The 19,496-nt window shown below is 38.1% G+C and overlaps 1 protein-coding gene across 1 annotated transcript in view; it reads right to left on the bottom strand.

The window, feature by feature from the left end:
- Nucleotides 1-19,496, bottom strand: part of LOC139311212 (transient receptor potential cation channel subfamily M member 3-like) — a 263,336-nt gene that overhangs the window by 14,138 nt on the left and 229,702 nt on the right. The window contains exons 2-5 of the mRNA XM_070935599.1: nt 16,839-16,918; nt 15,099-15,303; nt 7,429-7,642; nt 5,905-6,029 (exon numbers count right to left, since the gene is read on the bottom strand). Of these exons, the coding sequence (XP_070791700.1) occupies nt 5,905-6,029; nt 7,429-7,642; nt 15,099-15,303; nt 16,839-16,918 (624 nt within the window). The remainder of the gene's footprint in view (nt 1-5,904; nt 6,030-7,428; nt 7,643-15,098; nt 15,304-16,838; nt 16,919-19,496) is intronic.

The following is a 19,496-nucleotide window of genomic DNA, read 5'->3' on the forward strand; positions in this document are numbered from 1 at the left end:
AATGGAATTCAGGTTTGGATGTAACTATATGTTATAACAGATTTCTATTTTGCCTTTATTTCGTATAGGTCCAGGTGGTTGGTGTATACAATGCTCCCACCTCCTATTTTCCCCAAAACAATAACCCTAAGAGGTGAGTTGGATGGGAACAGCATCCAAAGTCACTCAGCTTTTATGCCTAAAGGAATATTTCACAATCTTGTACTTTCTAGCCCAGCTCTCATCTTCTCCATCAAACTGGCTCTCACAATTTAGTACCAGTCTAATATTATTTTAAATTTAGGATTCCTGAAGAATTTCTGCTCTAGCAAAATACTTGGTAATGCTTGCCTGTGCAACTTGTGAGCTGGGAGATGGGAGAAATATGATTAGTTCAAAGTGCAGTGCTACTGAATTCTAAAGCCGCAAATCAAAGGCAATAAAACAATTTTTAACAGAGAGGATGAAAAGATAGATTTGCTATTATCCTTCTCCCATTAAAAAAAATAAAAAGCAGACGATATCAACTCCATTACAGGAGAAATTGAGAACACAGCTGTTAGGTACCCAGGAGAAATGAAGCTGGATAACCTCCAGGAAAAGCATCAGATTTCCTTTATCTGTCTAACTTGCAGGCATCAGTTCCAACTATCAAGAAATCTATGAACGCTGCAGCAGGTGTGTTAGTATGAATATGAAAAGCAAAATGAAAAGGCTTCATTTTCTCCTTCAGATTAGTACATTTCAGCTTTAATCACAGAGAGAAGTGCCGGTGCCGTGACTGGGCGCCATTTAAAAATGACTTGAAGGAAGTGCTCTGGACCTTGGGTGTGCAACACTCCTCTGCTATTCATTAAAGTAGCCTGGCTTTTTTCCCCAGGTTTTTATGTAACCCTGAAAGAAAGGCACCACTGCTTCAGGGAATCGACTCATTAAAGTTAACATGAAGCAGCCGCATCTTTTGCTATGGATGTGTGATGTGTTTGGTTAAGGAGTTGGAGGCAGATGCTGTATTTTTCCCCCCACACACAAAGAAACAAATTTCAGCCTTCAAATCTGAAATGCTGTGTAACCTTTCAAACACCCTTTTCTCATTATTGAGGACCTGCAGCCAATATTTCTACCAAAAATGGAATTTGGCCATATATTTGCACTGCACTGCATTCAGTGTTGCGGTTTCCATGAAGCCTGGGAGTTCGTGATATCTAAGTTTTCAGTGAATAAGAAATATGCTTGGCATTATACAGGGAAGACTGTTTGACAGAGATCTATAATGCCACTATGAAATAACTTTAACTCAAGATGTTGCACTTACAGTATATCTTCATTTTTGTCTAAAAAACAGGCCCATCATAATAACAAAATGATACTCCTCAATTCATGACTACAGAGAGCTTGAAGTATCACTTTGGTATAGAAATAGCAATAGCACTTAGCCATATATATCGCTTCACAGTGCTTTACAGCCAGTGGTGAAATCCAAACTGGTTTGCTACTGGTTCGCTGGCCGCACATGTGCAGTACACGCCAAACACGCACTGCATGTGCATGCACACTGCCATGCCAAATGCGTGCTCTGTGTGCATGTGCAGTGCACGCCAAAAGGAGGCTTGGGAAGGTAAGTAGAAGCGAGGGAGGGGATTAGCTGTGGCGCGCAAGTTAGCTTTGCTAGAAAGCAGGATTTCCTGCTTTCTAGCAAAGCTAAACTGCACTGCACAGCTGATTCCACCCCGCTGTTCTACTTACCTCCCCAAGCCTCTTTTTGGCACGTGCTGTGTGCACGCGCATGTGCAGTAAGCACCAAAAGGAGGCTTGGAAAGGTAAGTAGAACAGCAGGGGGGGGGGGGAAATCAGCTGTACAGTGCAGTTTAGCTTTGCTAGAAAGTAGGATTTCCTGCTTTCTAGCAAAGCTAAACCCCGTTGCACAGCTGATCGTCAGAAATACCGGTTCGGAGGAACCGGTAGCTTTTTTTAACTACTGGTTCACCTGAACTGGTAGCTTTTTAAGTTTAGTTTAATAGTTTAAAAAAGCTACCGGTTCCTCCAAACCGGTATTTCCGACAATCATCTGTGCAACGGGTTTTTTTTTTTTACTGTCGGTTCACCCGAACTGATAATTTTTATCACTACTGGTTTGCCTGAACCAGAGCGAACCGGTAGCATTTCACCCGTTTACAGCCCACTCTAACCGGTTTACAGAGTCAGCATATTGCCCCCAACAATTTGGCTCCTCATTTTACCCACCTCAGAAGGATGGAAGACTGAGTCAACTTTGAGCCTTGTGAGATTTGAACTGCCAAATTGTAGGCAGCCGCCAGTCAGCAGAAGTAGCTGCAGTACTGCACTCTAACCACTGCACCACCACGGCTCATAAATGAAGTGAGAATCCCAAGAACGGGTACTGAAATAGGGAAGTAAGACCAAATACTATTCACTTCTGAAAAAAGTAACCTTAAGGAGCAAAAAACCAAATCTCAAATGATCTATGATCTGCTAAGATTTTTTTTTTTTAAATTAATGCAAAGTTTTCCTGAAAGAGTAGTTTTTATGTCATCAACTATTTTTTCCAGGCACAACATTAGATATTTGGCTACTTCTGCCACCAATTATGGTTTACTTTGCCACAGATTGTTAGGGATTTCTTATTTCCCCCTCTGCTTACCATATTTAGACTTACCCAACATGCTCCCATGATGAGAGATTATATCTGTTTTTTGAAAATGGGAATAATTATTTTTTATTTGAGAATTCTTTTTCAATACCAATAAAAGCTCTTGAGGCTTTCTAGGAACTAAAAGGTAATATTTCACATATCTGAAGCAAATACAAGGATCTTCTCTTACCCCTACACAACTCACACAAACAGCATAAATCAACAACCTCACAATGAAACACACAATAAGAAGGATTTTTATCTTGCAAATAACTACTATATTCAAGTTCTGAATGTTGACCAGTAAAAGCTCGGATACTTACTGGGTTATTTTAAACTAGTCATCATATCTCATTTTAAGCTATCTCAATGGCTGTTTTGAGGTTAAGGGCGAGGGATAGATATATAGTGCCTTCAATTACTGCAATAAAAAATTAAACAAATAGCATTGCTGATTTGAATTTCGTAAACGGTTTATTCTAGGTCATGAATCAGTGGTGGGTTTCAAAATTTTTACTACCGGTTCTGTGGGCGTACCTTGGTGAGCGTGGCATGGCTTGGTGGGCGTGGCTTGGTGGGCATGGCAGGGGAAGGATATTGTAAAATCTCCATTCCCACCCCACTCCAGGGAAACATTACTGCAAAATTCCCATTTTCTCCCAATCAGCTGGGACTTGGGAGGTAGAAAATAGATGGGGGCGGGGCCAGTCAGAACTTTTACTACCGGTTCTCCGAACTGCTCAAAATTTCCACTACCAGTTCTCCAGAACTGGTCAGAACCTGCTGAAACCCACCTCTGGTCATGAATGCACAAATGTAATTCTCCAGGTGTTGCCACTTACAACTCCTAGTATCTTCCCTATTGGTGATTCCACTGGGGCTACTTTGATTTATTCTTCAGAAATATTTCCAAAGCTTCATGGATACATCAAAAACATACAGGGATGATTTTTTTAAAACCTAAAGATATATTTGCATGTGCTTTTTGGCAATAGATTTGTACTGAATCCAACAACTGTATGTTGTTTAGTTTTCAATGTGTGAATAGATGTAAAGAAATTAAAAGTTATATCAAACTATATATGCACACTATATATGTATATATATGTTGCTTTGCCACAAAAGACTACCCTGCCATATATCAAGAACTGTGGGCTTCGTATTGTTCTGCCCCAGCTATGGACTCAAAGAATGCAACATACACAAACTCTATACAAGTAAAAAGTAAAGCTTATTTACTCAAAATAACTTAGTCTTCATTCAAAGGCTGTTAATGAACTGTCTTAACAGCCTACCAAATTCTAAGATAAGGTAATCACAGTTTTACTAGAATTGGCAGAAAGCCCAGAAGCAGTTTTGCAGACACGAAGGAGAGTGAACTAAAGTTGTTCTCTACAGCTTGTTGCAAGTGGCGTTCCTTCTTAAATAGGCTAAGGGAGTGGCCAATTAGCCCCAAGCCTTACTCTCGAGGAGACCTCCTCCTGAGGAGCCACTCCTGCCTTTTGGCAGCTCTGTGGGCCCGTGCATTGAAAAGAGGCTCCTCCTCTTCACCCTCTTCACTTAAAGGACCTTCTGGAGGTTCTGAAGGCCCTGGCTGAATCTCTGCTTCTGGCACCACATCTTCTCCAGCCTCCTCACTGTCCGACTTGAGTGCCAGCTGCACAGGCTGCTGGCGCAGCACCACACCAGCCTCCTCATTGTCGGAATCAGCTACAATCTGCACAGGCCGCTGACGGGCCACAACAAGTATGCAGATTATATGGTAGTAAAAAGCTAGCTAGACTCAGTGAAAAGAGTCTGTCATACTTGAGCAAAACTCTCTAGATTAATAGTAATAGATTAATAGTAAAAACTCTAGACTAATAAGATATATTTGTCCAATCTCTACCTTTGAACTTGTTTTTATTAAAGATTGTCTAATCCTAGTCCTTGTGCTTAAGGTTTAATTCAATGTTTAAGAACAGCGTGTTTTTATTTCTTTGTATGTGTTTGACTGTCATAATAATGAATCATTGTTATGGTTCATTGCACAGTACACCATATGTTTAGACTGATTTGGCATTATTATTATTGTTATTGTTATTTTAATTCAGTAAAGCATTAATTACAAATATTATGACTTAGTTGATATGAATAAAAAATAGAGATTTTCATCATGATGGTAATAACTATAAGCTAAAAGAGACCATGACAAAAACAAAGTCATTTTTTTTCGTCCAGAAAATGCTGCCGTAGGCACTAATTATAATAATATGAGAGACAAGTAAAGAGATGTGTTGAAAAACTCTCTAATTTTTTGACAGGAAGAACAGTGAAATTACCAGTGTTATTAACAGATAAGTGAGTGGCACAAAGAGCAAAAAGAATAAGAAAGTCTTATTGGCTTGGTTCACAGGTCAAATATGTGCCTTAATCTATAGCTGGATGAAACCAAGACCTGTTTTAGGGGACATTTTAAGGAATGAAATGATACCTTAGGGCTCTGCAAATTCCTAAAAGTGTAAAGCATAGGTAAAAGCCCTAGTGGAGCTAGGAGCTTTGCCAACTGCAAAATGGATGGCAAACTCAGGCAGTCTGCAAAAACAATTTTACATTTGTGGATAAGGAGGATGAGCCAACATTTGCATTGCTGTATATATGTAAAACAGGGATGCAATCGCTCAGTGGCTAAGACGCTGAGCTTGTCGATCGAAAGGTCAGCAGTTCAGCGGTTCGAATCCCTAGTGCCACGTATTGGGGTGAGCTCCCGTTACTTGTCCCAGCTTCTGCCAATCTAGCAGTTCGAAAGCACGTAAAAAATGCAAGTAGAAAAATAGGGACCACCTTTTGTGCACCTTTGGCATTTAGTCATGCCGGCCACATGACCATGGAGACGTCTTCGGACAGTGCTGGCTCTTTGGCTTTGAAACAGAAATAAGTACCGTCCCTGGAGTCAGGAACGACTAGCACATATGTCAGGAGGGGAACCTTTACCTTTACTTTTATATGTAAAACAGATGTCCAAATAATACGAATTGTCCTTAATTAGTAAAAAAAAATGGATGAAACTAAATTGTTCATCCTTAACGAAGAATGCATCCTCTAAATGATTAAATGAGGAAATACAATATTGTAAAATTATCAAAACATCTGAGAAGAGCTATATATGCTCATACAAAGCATTCAGTTTTAATCTTGGTGTCATGGTAGATTCCTGGCTCAGGAAGTTGTGAAAATCTCAATATCTAAAACATACTAACAAAGCATATTTTATAGATGAACAAGAGACTCACATCCTTGCCAATCAGGTCCTCCTGATTTTCTACAATTCCCCAGGGAGCTATTCCAATAGTGCAGATCTTTCCTCTAGATTTTGAAGCATGGTCTTTCAGTGCATCACCAACATGCCGAATAACTCCTGAAAAAGAAATGCTAACATATGACAGGATGACATTAATATCTGCTATAAAAATGTCTGTAGGTTAAATTTTGTGATACAAAAATGAAAATTCAATTTGATCTCAACCAGAGATCAAGCACTTGGATTACGATTTAAAATAAAAGTGAGAAAGCCAGCCACTATATAGTTCAGGATTTCATGGAAAGCTTTGGATAAATAGAAAAAGTATAAGTTTACCTATAACTTTGTTCTAACATTGCCTTAAGTCACATTTTGATTTAACTGCAGCTTGTTGAAAAAGCCAGGAAAAAAATGAAAAATTACTCTTGCAGATAAGTGATAACAGAATTCATGATTATAGCTAATTCATGACATGCATTCGTGCCTCTTTTTTTTCTAATCTTGAGTAGGGATACAGAATTTGTGATGATCCTGATGTTTTTGGACTGCAACTCAGCCACCCGGCAATGTGGAATGCTGAAAACTGTAGTTCAACATCACTTGGATCAGAAACTTGGCAAAAGCAAGAATTAGGTCTTTTGTCTTTTGATTTATACAGTAGAATGGTTTCCATTAGGCAAGTTAATTTAGACTGTACTATTTTTGACTGAGTGGATGTTGGAGGTAAGCTGAGAGGACACTGGATGTTTCTACACTGGGTTGGAATATATCAGGGAGAAGAAATGAGTGATGATTATCAATACCTTATGAAGATCCCTCCATTTCTATTGTAACCATACATACAAAGATCTCAAATGTATACTTTCCATACAGAAAACAGAGATATTAATTTTTCTGATCCCTGAATTCTACCTAGCCAATCTATTATTATGTTTAATTGCCAAAAATAATAATAAAAAGAGGTGGAGGTAGCATGGTCCAATGTTTACCTGCCTGTCTGCCAGTTCTATACCTCCGTAGTCTGTTCAATACTCTGATGTTCATTTCAATATAGGAAGACACTTTTAATAAATTATTTCAACTCTCTGGAGTTGCATTAAACCATCATCAGTGCCATGGCTTTTTGCTCTTTGTCCATGGTTATGGTCTTTGCTGCTGTTTTAACTGTTTTAACAATTGGCAGGCAAGCAAGCAGCAGGCATTTAACCTTCCTCTCCACCCGGACAGTATCTTGACAAATATTGTTAATGGACCTTTCCTTCCAATGAGAATAACAGCAGGGGTGGTGGGAAGGTTGTGACCATGTCATTAAGAGATTTTTTCCAGTTCTTGCTTAGAATCGTATTTTGGTTATCTACATTTTTATAAAAGACGTGCCTGCTAAATGAAAATGTGTATTTAATGTGATGTTTATGAAAAAAGGAAGGAAAGGAATGTGCAGTGATATATTTCTTCCACAAGCCTTCTGAGATATACTTGCTCCAGTGATTTTTTTTTCCTTGACAGTTTTTATTACCTGTATTTACTCCTCCTGTAAATATCCATGCTCCAGTTGTCATAGCAGCTTTAATGAGGCCTTTCCCAAATACTTGTTTCAGTTTTGGTTGCAGCTCAAAATTCTGGAGACCTCCATGTACTGAGATGAGAAGTTTCGGTAGTTCAAGCTGCCATTCCTTTGTCATCAAGTGTAGAAGAAGATCAGGTTTTGTGTCAAAAGACACCCGCACATACTAGAGAGCAAGGGGCATGGATTGAAAATGAAAAATAAAAAAGAGTTAAGTTGTAATAAACATATTGACTCCATCTCTGGTAACATGAAAAATAAGAGGCAAGGATATTAAGTATGTTCATCATCTTGAGTTGATCAAATATTAAAAAGAAAAAAACCCAATGGGATCAAAATGTAATAATGGTAACAATTAGCTAAATAGAAATTCTATCAATGGGGCTTTTGTAATAAAGTAAGACAATTCCATGAAATTGTTATATGTTCTCTATAGTTATAAGATAAACTAATAATTTACAATAAGTTACTAAACATCTGTATGTAAGATAGCTAACACTGAACCAGTGGTGAAATCCTCTGAGGTCTGCAACTTATTTGCTGCATGCGCGCATGCATGGTGCGCATCAAATGCGTGCTTTGCACACGCATGCACAGTGCGTGCCAAACGTGTGCTTTGCGCGCAGACGCACCGCAGGCACTACTGTGCAGTGCTGAAAAAGAAGGCTTAAGAAGCCTTTTCTAAGGTAAGTAGAACAGCGGGGAGGGGGGAACAGCTGTGCCGCGCGATTTAGATTCTCTAGAAAGCAGGATTTCCTGCTTTCTAGCAAATATAAATCGCGCGGCACAGCTGATCGTCAGAAATATCAGTTCGTCTGAACCGGTAGCATTTTTTTACTACCAGTTTGCCCAAACTGGTAGCTTTTATTATTACCGGTTCGCCTGAACCGGTCTGAACTGGTAGCATTTCACCCCTGCACTGAACCCGAAAATTTCATTTCATTTCAAGGTTCATCATGCGCTTCATCATACAAGATTGACCATACATTTCCTGATCATGATGATTATGATAATGCAAAGTTCATCATGCATTTCAAGGTTCATCATTATGCTTAATCAAAAATGAGTATGCCACATCAGTACTTGGGGTTCTGAGCTTTTGGATCAGATTATGAGAAAATCGTTTCCCATCATATGTCCTTACTTCTTCTTCTTCTTCTTGTGCCATATCCGTCATCGCTCGTTGGCGATCATATTGGCAATCCTATTTTTGTCAACAACCTCATGAAAAAGTGCTGCTGAGTTTTGTTCAAACCAGTCCCTTAGGTTTTGAAGCCATGATGTTCTTCTTCTGCCTGGACCTCTTCAATCTTTCCCTGGAGGATTAAGTGAAGGATGCCTTATTTTTCTGGGCATTGCATCACATGTCCTTACTACTGATTCATTAATTTAACTCTAAATTAACTATTTTAATCTGTAGGAATACTGGTGATTTGCAAATGCTGGCATTGTTGTTGTTAGTCGTGAAGTCGTATCTGACCTATCGTGACCCCATGAACAATGTTCCTCCAGGCCTTCCTGTCCTCTACCATCCCTTGAGTCCATTTAAGCTCACACTGACTGCTTCAGTGACTCCATCCATCCACCTCATTCTCTTTCGTCCCATTCTTCTTTTGCCCTCAATCGTTCCTAGCATTAGGCTCTTCTCCAGTGAGTCCTTCCTTCTCATTAGGTGACCAAAGTATTTGAGTTTCATCTTCAGCCTTCTAAAGAGCAGTCAAGGTTGATCTCCTCTAGGACAGACCAGTTTGATTGCCTTGCAGTCCAAGGGACTTGCAGGAGTCTTCTCCAGCACCATAGTTCAAAGGCCTCAATTCTTTGCTGCTTAGCCTTCCTTACGGTCTAACTTTCACAGCCATACATTGCAACTGGGAAAACCATAGCCTTGATTATACACACTTTTGTTGGCAGAGTGATGTCTCTGCTTTCTAGTGTGCTGTCTAGATTTCCCATAGCTTTCCTCCCCAGGAGCAAGCATGTTTTAATTTCTTGGCTGTAGTCCCCATCTGCGGTGATCTTGGAGCACAGGAAAATAAAATCTGTCACCATCTCCATTTCTTCCCCATCTATTTGCCAGGAATTGAGAGGGCCAGATGCCATGATCTTAGTTTTCTTAATGTTGAGTTTCAAGCCAACTTTTGCACTCTCCTCCTTTACCTGCATCAAGAGCTGTTTAGTTCCTCTTCACTTTCTGCCATTAGAGTGGTATCATCTACATATCTGAGGTTGTTGATGTTTCTCCCGGCAATCTTAATTCCAATTTGTGATTCATCTAGCCCTGCCTTTCTCATGATCTGTTCTGCATATAAGTTAAATAGGCATGGCAACAGTATACAGCATTGCCGAACTACTTTCCCAATTTTGAACCAATCAGTGATTCCGTGTCCAGTTATCACTGTTGATTCTGGACCCGCATATAGGTTTCTCAAGAGACAAATAAGATGATCTGGTACTCTTTAAGAACTTGCCACAATTTGTTGTGATCCATACAGTCAAAGGCTTTAGCATAGTCAATGAAGCAGAAGTAGATATTTTTCTGGAACTCCCTACCTTTCTCCATGATCCAGTGTATGTTGGCAATTTGATTTCTAGTTCCTCTGCCTCTTTGAAATCCTGCCTGTACTTCTGTAGTTCTCAGTCCACATACTGCTGGAGCCTAGTGAAGGATTTTGAGCATAATTTTGCTAGCATGTGAAATGAGTGCAATGGTGTGGTAGTTTGAACATTCTTTGGCATTGCCCTTCTTTGGAATTGGAATGTAAACTGACCTTTTTCAATTCTGTGGCCACTGTTGAGTTTTCCAAATTTACTGGCAAATTGAATGTAGCACTTTTACTGCATCATCTTTCAAGATTTTGAATAGCTCAGCTGGAATACTGTCACTTCCACTAGCTTTGTTGTTGCTCAGACTTCCTAAGGCCCATTTGACTTCACATTCCAGGATGTCTGGCTCAAAGTCAATGACCACCCCATGGTGGTTATCAGGGATGTTAAGCTCGTTCATAGAATATATCTATTTATTTATTATCCCATCTTTATTATTTTTATAAATAACTCAAGGTGACCAACATTATAATATTCCTTTCTTCTCCTATTTTCCTCACAACACAACACTATGAGATTGGTTGGGATGAGAGAGACTGATTAACCCAAGGTCACTCAACTGGCTTTCATGGCTAAGGTGTAGCTAAACTCAATCTCCTGTTTTTTGAACAAGCACCTTAACCACTGCACCAAACTGAAAGTCACTCATTGGAGGAGCTAGCAATGGAATGTAAGCACTAATGCAAGCATCTTCAGTTTATCTATTTCATTGTTAATTGTGAAGTGTAAACGTTGAAAAACCTATCAGCAAAAATAATTTGCCAGTAATAGGAAGAAATGTGTTGCAATTAAATGAGACAGGTTTTTTTTAAATCAAGCAATATTCTATTAAATATTTACATAGCATAAGATCAAGAGAATTTTAAAATCGTTGGAGGTGAGAGATATTTCCAATGTAATCTACCAAATCCCTGTATGGATTGCCTCTGTGACTATGTAGGACAGATGGGGAGGAAGCTAACTACCAGATTGCAAGAACACAAGAAAGTGGTCAGACGAGGAGACCCAAAATCTTTGGCAGCCTCACACGGCAATGAACAATGATACACATTCAATTTTGCAGCTACTAAGATTGTTGGATAAGCAGGCACAAAAACAGCCAGGGAAGTGATTGAATCCTGGGAAACAGGCCCCTCATCAGTAAACAGGAGTGCTGATTTACCACCAGCCTATCAAGTACTTAGAAGGTGAGGGCTGGGCAACACAAGCAAAAGACAGCTAATGACTTAAAAGCTAGTCATCAACATACCCCAATCAACATCTAAAAACCCACATACACCAGGCACTAAAAATACCACACACAGAATAACACACACTCTGCTAGAGAGAAGTTCCTTGAAGATGGGTTCCAGCATGCGTCCAAAAGCTCGGTAGACAAAATCTCTGGTCCCGGTGACCAACCCAGATTGGATCCTGCAACATTATCGTGGCACACATATATTCGCCTTCCTTCATGAGAACCTTAAAACCTACTCAGCATACTGATTACCATTTTGAATCGATCATTTACAAACACAAGTAATACAATAAGATACCTATTTTCCAAGATTGTGAGATACATAGAATAAGCTATGAATTGCTTTAAAGAAATTCGTGCTACCACGAATCTGCTATACAGATAAATTGTTTCTATCTCCATGGTAGTAATCATCCCAAAGATAGAAAAAAATGGATTATGTAAGCCAAGGTCCATTCATGTAAGTACAAAGGCAGTAAATCTGTGTAATTTATTTGACAAAGCATTTCATGTGCAAGCAAAACAGCATCCTGAATTTGCGTCTTCAATAAGCTATGCAAACTATTGGATCCTCCCTAAATATTGGTGTGACTGTTTCAAGGCTCTCTATAGTCTTCTGATGTATGTATGTGCATGTATGTATATGTGAATAATCAGAGGCTGCTTTCCTCAAATGATTTACATATGCCTCTAAACCTAATTGTTATTATCTCTTTAAGAAGTTGTCATTTAATGATATGCCAAGTTTATATTAATCTTTTAACTCCCATTTATTGAATCAAGCCAACTTCAAACATTGATTTAGGAAGCTTTTAGATTTTTACAGTAAGGTTATATTAAATTAATATTAGAAGTTGAGCTGAAGGAAAAGGTATGAGAAGGGGGAAGGACATGAATCTAAGGTCAGCAAACTTAACAATAAATTCTCATTAATCTAAACACCATCATTATCTCTAATTTAACACAAAATAATGTTGAAATTTGACATCTGGGGGACTGGCGCTTAGGTTACATTGCTTCTACAATTACACAATTGAACATATGTCAGAACACTATTTGCCTTCCATTTACAATTATATAATCAGTAGCATAGCAGAAAAACTGGCCTGGCAATATCTACATCAGAAAGTTTTGTAGTACCCATAATCCTTAGGAACAATGAACACAGTGAGTCACCAAAAGCATAGGTGCTTCTGGGAGCACAGGAGAGAGGCAAGAGAAGGCAAGTGACAAAATATATATTATGGCACCAAACCTATAATATACATAATTGTTGGGATGTAAGTACCCAAGTCTGAGTTTAGCACTATAATGACATTGTATATATCATCATTCTTACATAATCTCAGTTTGCTGCAGATGCCCATAGCTGCATGTTTGCTAAATTTTATTAAGATGGAATTGCAAGTTCAATGCATCTTTGATTATTTAAAACATTTATATAGCCGTCCATCTTTCAATTAACTTTGAACAACTCCCAGTCATATAAAATATACTGTATATGACATATAAGACATATTAAAATTAAATATAAAATATACATTAAATTATATTAAGGCTATAAAACTCAACCAATTAAAACATTAAAAACAAGAAAACGTGGTGCCAAATCAGTTCTATTATGTGATTATCTAGTCTTTTCCCAATACTTGGAGGAAAAGGCAAGTCTTCAAAACCTTATGGTGGATGCCTGTCAAACTTCAGGGGGCACAGTGTTCCATAAGGCAGGGGCTGCCACAGGAAAGGCATGCTTCCTAGCTCCCATCAGATGGCAGTATTTAGAGGAAGGGACTAGGAGCATGCCCATCCTATTTGACTTGGTAGGACATATGTCATTAGGGAAAGATGGTTCTGCAGATAACCTGTGCCTGTGCCATATAGAGATTTAAAATGATGACCAGCATCTTGAATTGTACCTGCAAAGAAACTGGAATCCAGTGCAGCTTATGCAACAGATGTATTATATGGGCAAACCTAGGGTACCCCATTACTATGTTTGCTGCTGCACTCTGGAGCAGTTAAAGTTTCCGTGTGGTCTTCAAAGGCAGCTCCACTATACCATACTTATTCTACACTGTTACATTGTAATAATTAAATTCACAAATCTTTCTCTCTCTTTTCTGTCTTTGTATATGTATGTTGTAGAATAAGCAAACTAATACAGCTGGTAAAATAAATGAAACTACAGCTTTTCAGAGCCTTGATAGTACAGTGGTTTAGTGTACCCTGTTATTAACACAGCTGCCTGAAATTTCTGCTGGTTCGAATCTCTCCAAGGCTCAAGGTTGACTCAGCCTTCCATCCTTTCTAAGGTAGGTGAAAAGAGGACCCAGTTTGTGGGGGCAATAAGCTGACTTTGTATAAAAAAATATACAAAAGAATGAAGGCTATTGCTTAACGCATTGTAAGCCGCCCTGAGTCTCCGGAGAAGGGCGGCATATAAATCAAATTAAAAAAAAAAAAACTTTTGGAAAGGGGTAACCTGAAAGTTTCACAGGTAACCTGAAAGTTTCGCTAATCACATGTAACCTATTTTAAATTTGCATTGCTCTGAAACAGTACCTAATATTTTCCTTGTAAATTAGACAAGGACAAATCCTTTCTTCTTTTAATAAATGCAGTATACTGCACTGCAATAAGGAGTTTGTCATTCTATACTGTATTAAGTACAGTTTTAAGAACTACAATTTTTATTACATGGTTTTCTATTGCAGAGATTTCTTCTCCTTTTAGCAAAATTGACAAAATCTAATAAGAATATGTTGTCAATAAAATTTTATTTTTCACCGACTCCAAGATCACATTAATTTCCATTGACCAAGTCCATTTCAAAATGTTATATTTTGATTTTAGTCAGATTAATGTCAGATTTTAATAAGGAGAGAAATGCATTCAAAGTAAAATGTAGCAATTGAATTTGGGCTTGGTTTTATAATTATAGAAAATATTTGAAGTGTAGAAAGTAAAAAACAGAAACCCAGAAATATTGATGAAAATGCCAAACACATTCTGATAAATCTTCATTCCTAGATATAACTATTCTCAATTCACTCTTATTCTACACTATCACTAAATTTCCATTTTTACATTTGAAAACCAAAATCTGACCACTGATCCATCCTTGTTCGTAACGTTTGCAGTGAGCATCAGTAGCTTCCCACTATTTCAGACATGTACCTTCAGCTGTCTATGGCGATACCAAGAAGAAAAGTCACATTTTTTTACCTCAAAACATGTGGGTGTTCTATCTTGCCCACAGATTTTCTACTGATTGTTGGTTTCTTTCAATTCTGTTTTATGACTTTCCTGATTGATTTTCTTAAGCCAGTGATTTTCAAACTTGAGATACCCAAAGAACATTTCTCAATGTGAAAAATCAGTGTGTAATGCATTAATTGATATGTTTCCTCATAGACTTTTCTCTTGTAAATGAAGATTTAAATGGCAGGAATGAAGATTTAAAAAATTTGAAATCGTAACAATTCTTAGAATAAACTGTCATATATAAGCCCTGGATGATTCTCATGGAACCCCTAGGTTCCAGGGAACATATTGTAGTTTGAATACGGTTGTCTTTGATAATAAATTCCTTGACAGCAAGGGTCTATCTAAGTTACTAATGGATTTCTGTAATATATAGATTTCTCTATATAGTATAAGAAATCATTATAATGGTTCTTATATAGCAGCCTAGAGAGATATATTCTTTGCTAGAGAATAAACCCCTGTATAACAAAGAGAGTAAGAAATTCATTTGGACATTAACATTTTTAAAAATTACCATGGCTTTATTTGAATGACCACCTCCTTGAAACTCAATGGTTCCAAAGGCATCCGTGGGGCTGAGTTGTGTGTGCTTGCCGACTGACCACTTCTCTGACTGGATGTCATTTCGAGCGAGCCGGCTTTCATTTTTCTCATTCTGAATAATGGAGATACTTGGAGTAAGTCCCACATGTTGACCTATTAGACGCCCACAGCAACACCTATGGCATTAAGCAAAAACTACTTAATATTTTGTTATAATAAAGCAGAAGACTAACGTTACTAGAAGTCTTGCATGAAATAAGTAATCATTTTGCCAGGAGAATGAAATATAGATAACTAGGTCAACTGTAAACATGTATAAAACTTAGCATTTGTGAAAAGGTTTCATTAGTATAACACACACACACACACACACACACACACAAAACCAAACAAAAAACTTGTTAAGCTTTACTTTATTTTCACAGAGGAAATAAGATTATAACATTGACTGGCAAAGCTGTGGTTATTCTGATGCAAGTGAATACATTTAGAATAATCATCCATATATTTAAAACATATTTTACTTATTGTTCTCTCAGAAATCAGAAGCCAAATTAAAAGACTGCATTTTGCAACTATTACTGTCTTTTTAGATAAAGTATTGCAAAGGAGCAACCACAAGAGTCAATTTGGCCTAGTGCATGGGTGTCAAACTCAAGGCCTGCGGGCCAGATTCAGCCTGCAGGGTGTTTAGATCTGGCCCACAGGGCTGGCCTGGAAACAGCGAAGGACTGGCCTGCAGTGCCTCTACCAGTGAAAACGGACTCAGGAAACCCTTGCGCGCTCTGTTTTCGCTGGCAGAGGGTTGTAGCATGCCATTGCAGCCAAAACGGAGCTCGCATGGGTCACAGGTGGTCCTCACAAGCTCCATTTTTGCTGGCAGAGGGTTGCAGGATGCTGTCGCAGCTGAAAACGGAGCTTGTGTTTTCACTGGCAGAGGGTTGCAGAAGGCCATTGCAGCCGAAAATGGAGCTTGGGAGCCCATTTTTGCTGGCAGAGCACTTGGGCCACCACAGGCGCCCCTGACACAAATAATGTCGAGCTGGCTACACCCCTCCTCCAGGTCAAACACAACCCTGATGCGGCCTTCAATGAAATTGAGTTTGACACCCCTGGTCTAGTGGTTAAGACAACAGGTTAGTAAGTGGGAGTCCTGCCTTAGGGATAGAAGCCAGCTGGGTGACTTTGAGCCAATCACTCTCTCTCTCAGTTAAATGTACTGGGCTGGGTCCAACTTTTTACATCTGTCAGTAAAATGGAAGTCACCACAGAAAAAAATATTTTCTCCCTGCCATGCCCTTCAAAGCTTCTCCAAACATTGAAAGGCCCTGTGGAATGCCATTGCCACACATGGAAACACAGAGGAAAAGAACAGTCCTACGACACAAAGATCTGATCATGTGATCTTGGAAATGATCCATTCCTGTTTAAATGGAAGAAGAAATCTATTCTCTTTCTTTTAAATCGTTTAAACATTTTTCATAAAGTAGCTACCATATCTCCACCCTGAGGTACTGGAGGAGATCAGAAATGAATCAGTATACTGTACATTCTAAGTACAATGTATATTTAAAGTAGTTGTTGCTTATTGTTAATATAAAAATATTTTTCCTGTAGCATATATCAAAGGCTTAACATTTTACAGTATATATTATAGCATGCTTACTTTCTTATTCAATGCAAATTAAGTAACCAAATATAGCACTCTTACCTATGGGGGTCTTTGGTGCTGGGTATTATATGGACGCATTCCCTTTTGTAAAACGCTCTCTCTATCCATGACTTCTGAGCCTGAAAAGCAACAAGATGAATTTTGAAAAAAGCTGTTATTAAATTTTAAAGAGCCATGAAGTATTTTAACAGATGCCTGGCAGCAGCGCAACTCAGGGATGGTGTTATGCTCTAATGCACACCAGTGCATTCCTTCCAGATGATGGGCTGCACACTCTATTAATATTAATACCACACAATCTATAAAATATGATTAATGGAAATAAATGACAAATCAATATTCTCCAACTGATAAGAAAGGCCTTGATGGTGTGTTATTTTTCTTTCATGAATTCTCTTTTTAAAAATATCTGTTGTGCATAGTGGAATATTGAATATTTTTGTTCTTTAAAACAATTCAAGGTCATCAGAGAACCTTGATATTTTTTATATTCTGACATATAAGTTTTAGACTGGAGCATGGGAGTATAAAATACCACACAATTCATATGGAAGGCACTTGGGAAACAAGGAACACAGATGCAGCAAAGAATGTTAAATAATTAAGAAGAACACACAGAAATGTAGGCATATAAAGTTGCAGGCAGGTTGAGCTCTGGTGGGGAGATATTCTCAGCAAGCTTTGTCAGCTGCTCCAAGTTCAAAAATTATTTTTCCCTCCAGATTCATTATATATTCATACCTTTAAGGATACATCTAGAGTAGGCACATATTTCTATTACAAATTTTAAAGCATTCTATATTAAAGGTTAATTAAATGTCAGTATCAGGTTTAGCTGATCAGAAAGAAAAAGGTTGTGAGAATGGAAACTCCACAGGCTACATAACACAACCATTACCTTTATCTACTTCGACTTGCCATTTTCTACATTATATTCACTTTTAATAAAAGGCATAGCAGCTTAGGCAAAGAGGTCTGATTTCGCTTCTTTCCCTCCACAAGCCAAAATTGCTTAACCTTCGGAACAGACTTGGAAGAACAGTGGAGGAATTCACAGGAAGAAGAGGGGATGGATGGATCAGTATGCTGGGAACATAGGTGTCAGGATAGACATTTGATTAAAATATTATGTGACATATCAATGCAAACCCTTCCACTTATATATTGTATTCATCACTGGAATGTTAAAAATGTAGGCTTTGCTCATGATGCTACAGTACATGTTATCTCATTTTTCTACCACCATGACTATGTAGGGCTGCTCATGTGATAGAAGAACATCAAGATATACTATATAACTCTCGTTAATGACATTGTTAAAATAATCGGATATAAGAAATGACATAATAATTCATAATTCAGTCTGACCTAAGCATCGTACATAAAATTACCTGCCACAATGTCCTTCCTGTCAATGACTACTTCAGCTTCAACCACAACAATACACGAGCAAATAATAGATACAAACTCAAGGTAAACCGCTCCAAACTCGATTGCAGAAAATATGACTTCAGTAACAGAGTGGTCAATGCCTGGAATGCACTACCTGACTCTGTAGTTTCTTCCCCAAACCCCCAAAACTTTAACCTTAAACTGTCTACTATTGACCTCACCCTGTTCCTAAGAGGTCTGTAAGGGGCGTACATAAGTGCACCAGCGTGCCTACCGTCCCTGTCCTAATATTCCTTTTTACTTACTCTTTTCATGTATTCAAATTATGTTTATACTTTTACCTGTTATCTTATATATGCTTGACAAATAAACTTATGATTATGATTATGATTATGATTATGAATAGACGATTGTTCATATAGCACAGGCACAGCAAATCCAGTGAGCCTGAAAGGGAGCAATAAACCAAACCAAACGCACACATACACACGCAGACACACAGAGAGAGAAAGAGAGAGGGAGGGAGAAGACAGGGAGAGGGAGGGGGAGAGAGAGACAGACAGACAGACAGACAGACAGACAGACAGACAGACAGACAGACAGACAGACACTACCTGTCTGGCATAAAATCATTTTCATTGTATACTCTGAGTAGAAACTTTTATCATCACTCATGTTACCAATGGTGAGAAATGTAAAAACAATAGAAGGCATGCATAATTTTAGTTTCTGTATAATACAAAGCCCTTATTTGAAAAACAAGAAATTATGTCTAGATTTTAACACTCAAGCCATGAATGGAAATTATTACCTTTTAAGCATTAGGAAGTCATTTTAACAAATGCTCAAAACAACTTATTGATATTTAAACTGTATTAAGATATAATGTTATTTAAATATAAAATGTATTTGACAATATAAACCAATTTAAAAAATCAACTTTGGTCATAGGATACTTACAGAATATAAATATGGGGAACATTGACAGTAATGTAGCATATATGTTTAATAAATGTAACAGTAAGATTTACAGCATAAGACTGTTGGAAACTTAATAACTCAGATTCTAACCAACAATTTTAGAATTAAGGTAGTGTTCAAGAATATAGGCAGTTCTAAGCAAGGTGGCTTTTTATAAAATTAGAGTGTTGGACGCATACTGAACATGGCACTATTTATGTACATTGATTTTAAAATTGCCTCTTTCTTCTTTCTATTTCCTTTTAATTTTGATAAGCCCACTGAGTTTTGGATAGTTTCTATTACTTCTTATATTTTAGCCTGAGGTTGGACACAGGGGCCTGG

This window comes from Pituophis catenifer, unplaced genomic scaffold (genome assembly GCF_029215685.1).
Source record: "Pituophis catenifer annectens isolate HBS135680 unplaced genomic scaffold, rPitCat1.0.hap2 SCAF_2, whole genome shotgun sequence".
Classification (NCBI taxonomy): domain Eukaryota; kingdom Metazoa; phylum Chordata; class Lepidosauria; order Squamata; family Colubridae; genus Pituophis; species Pituophis catenifer.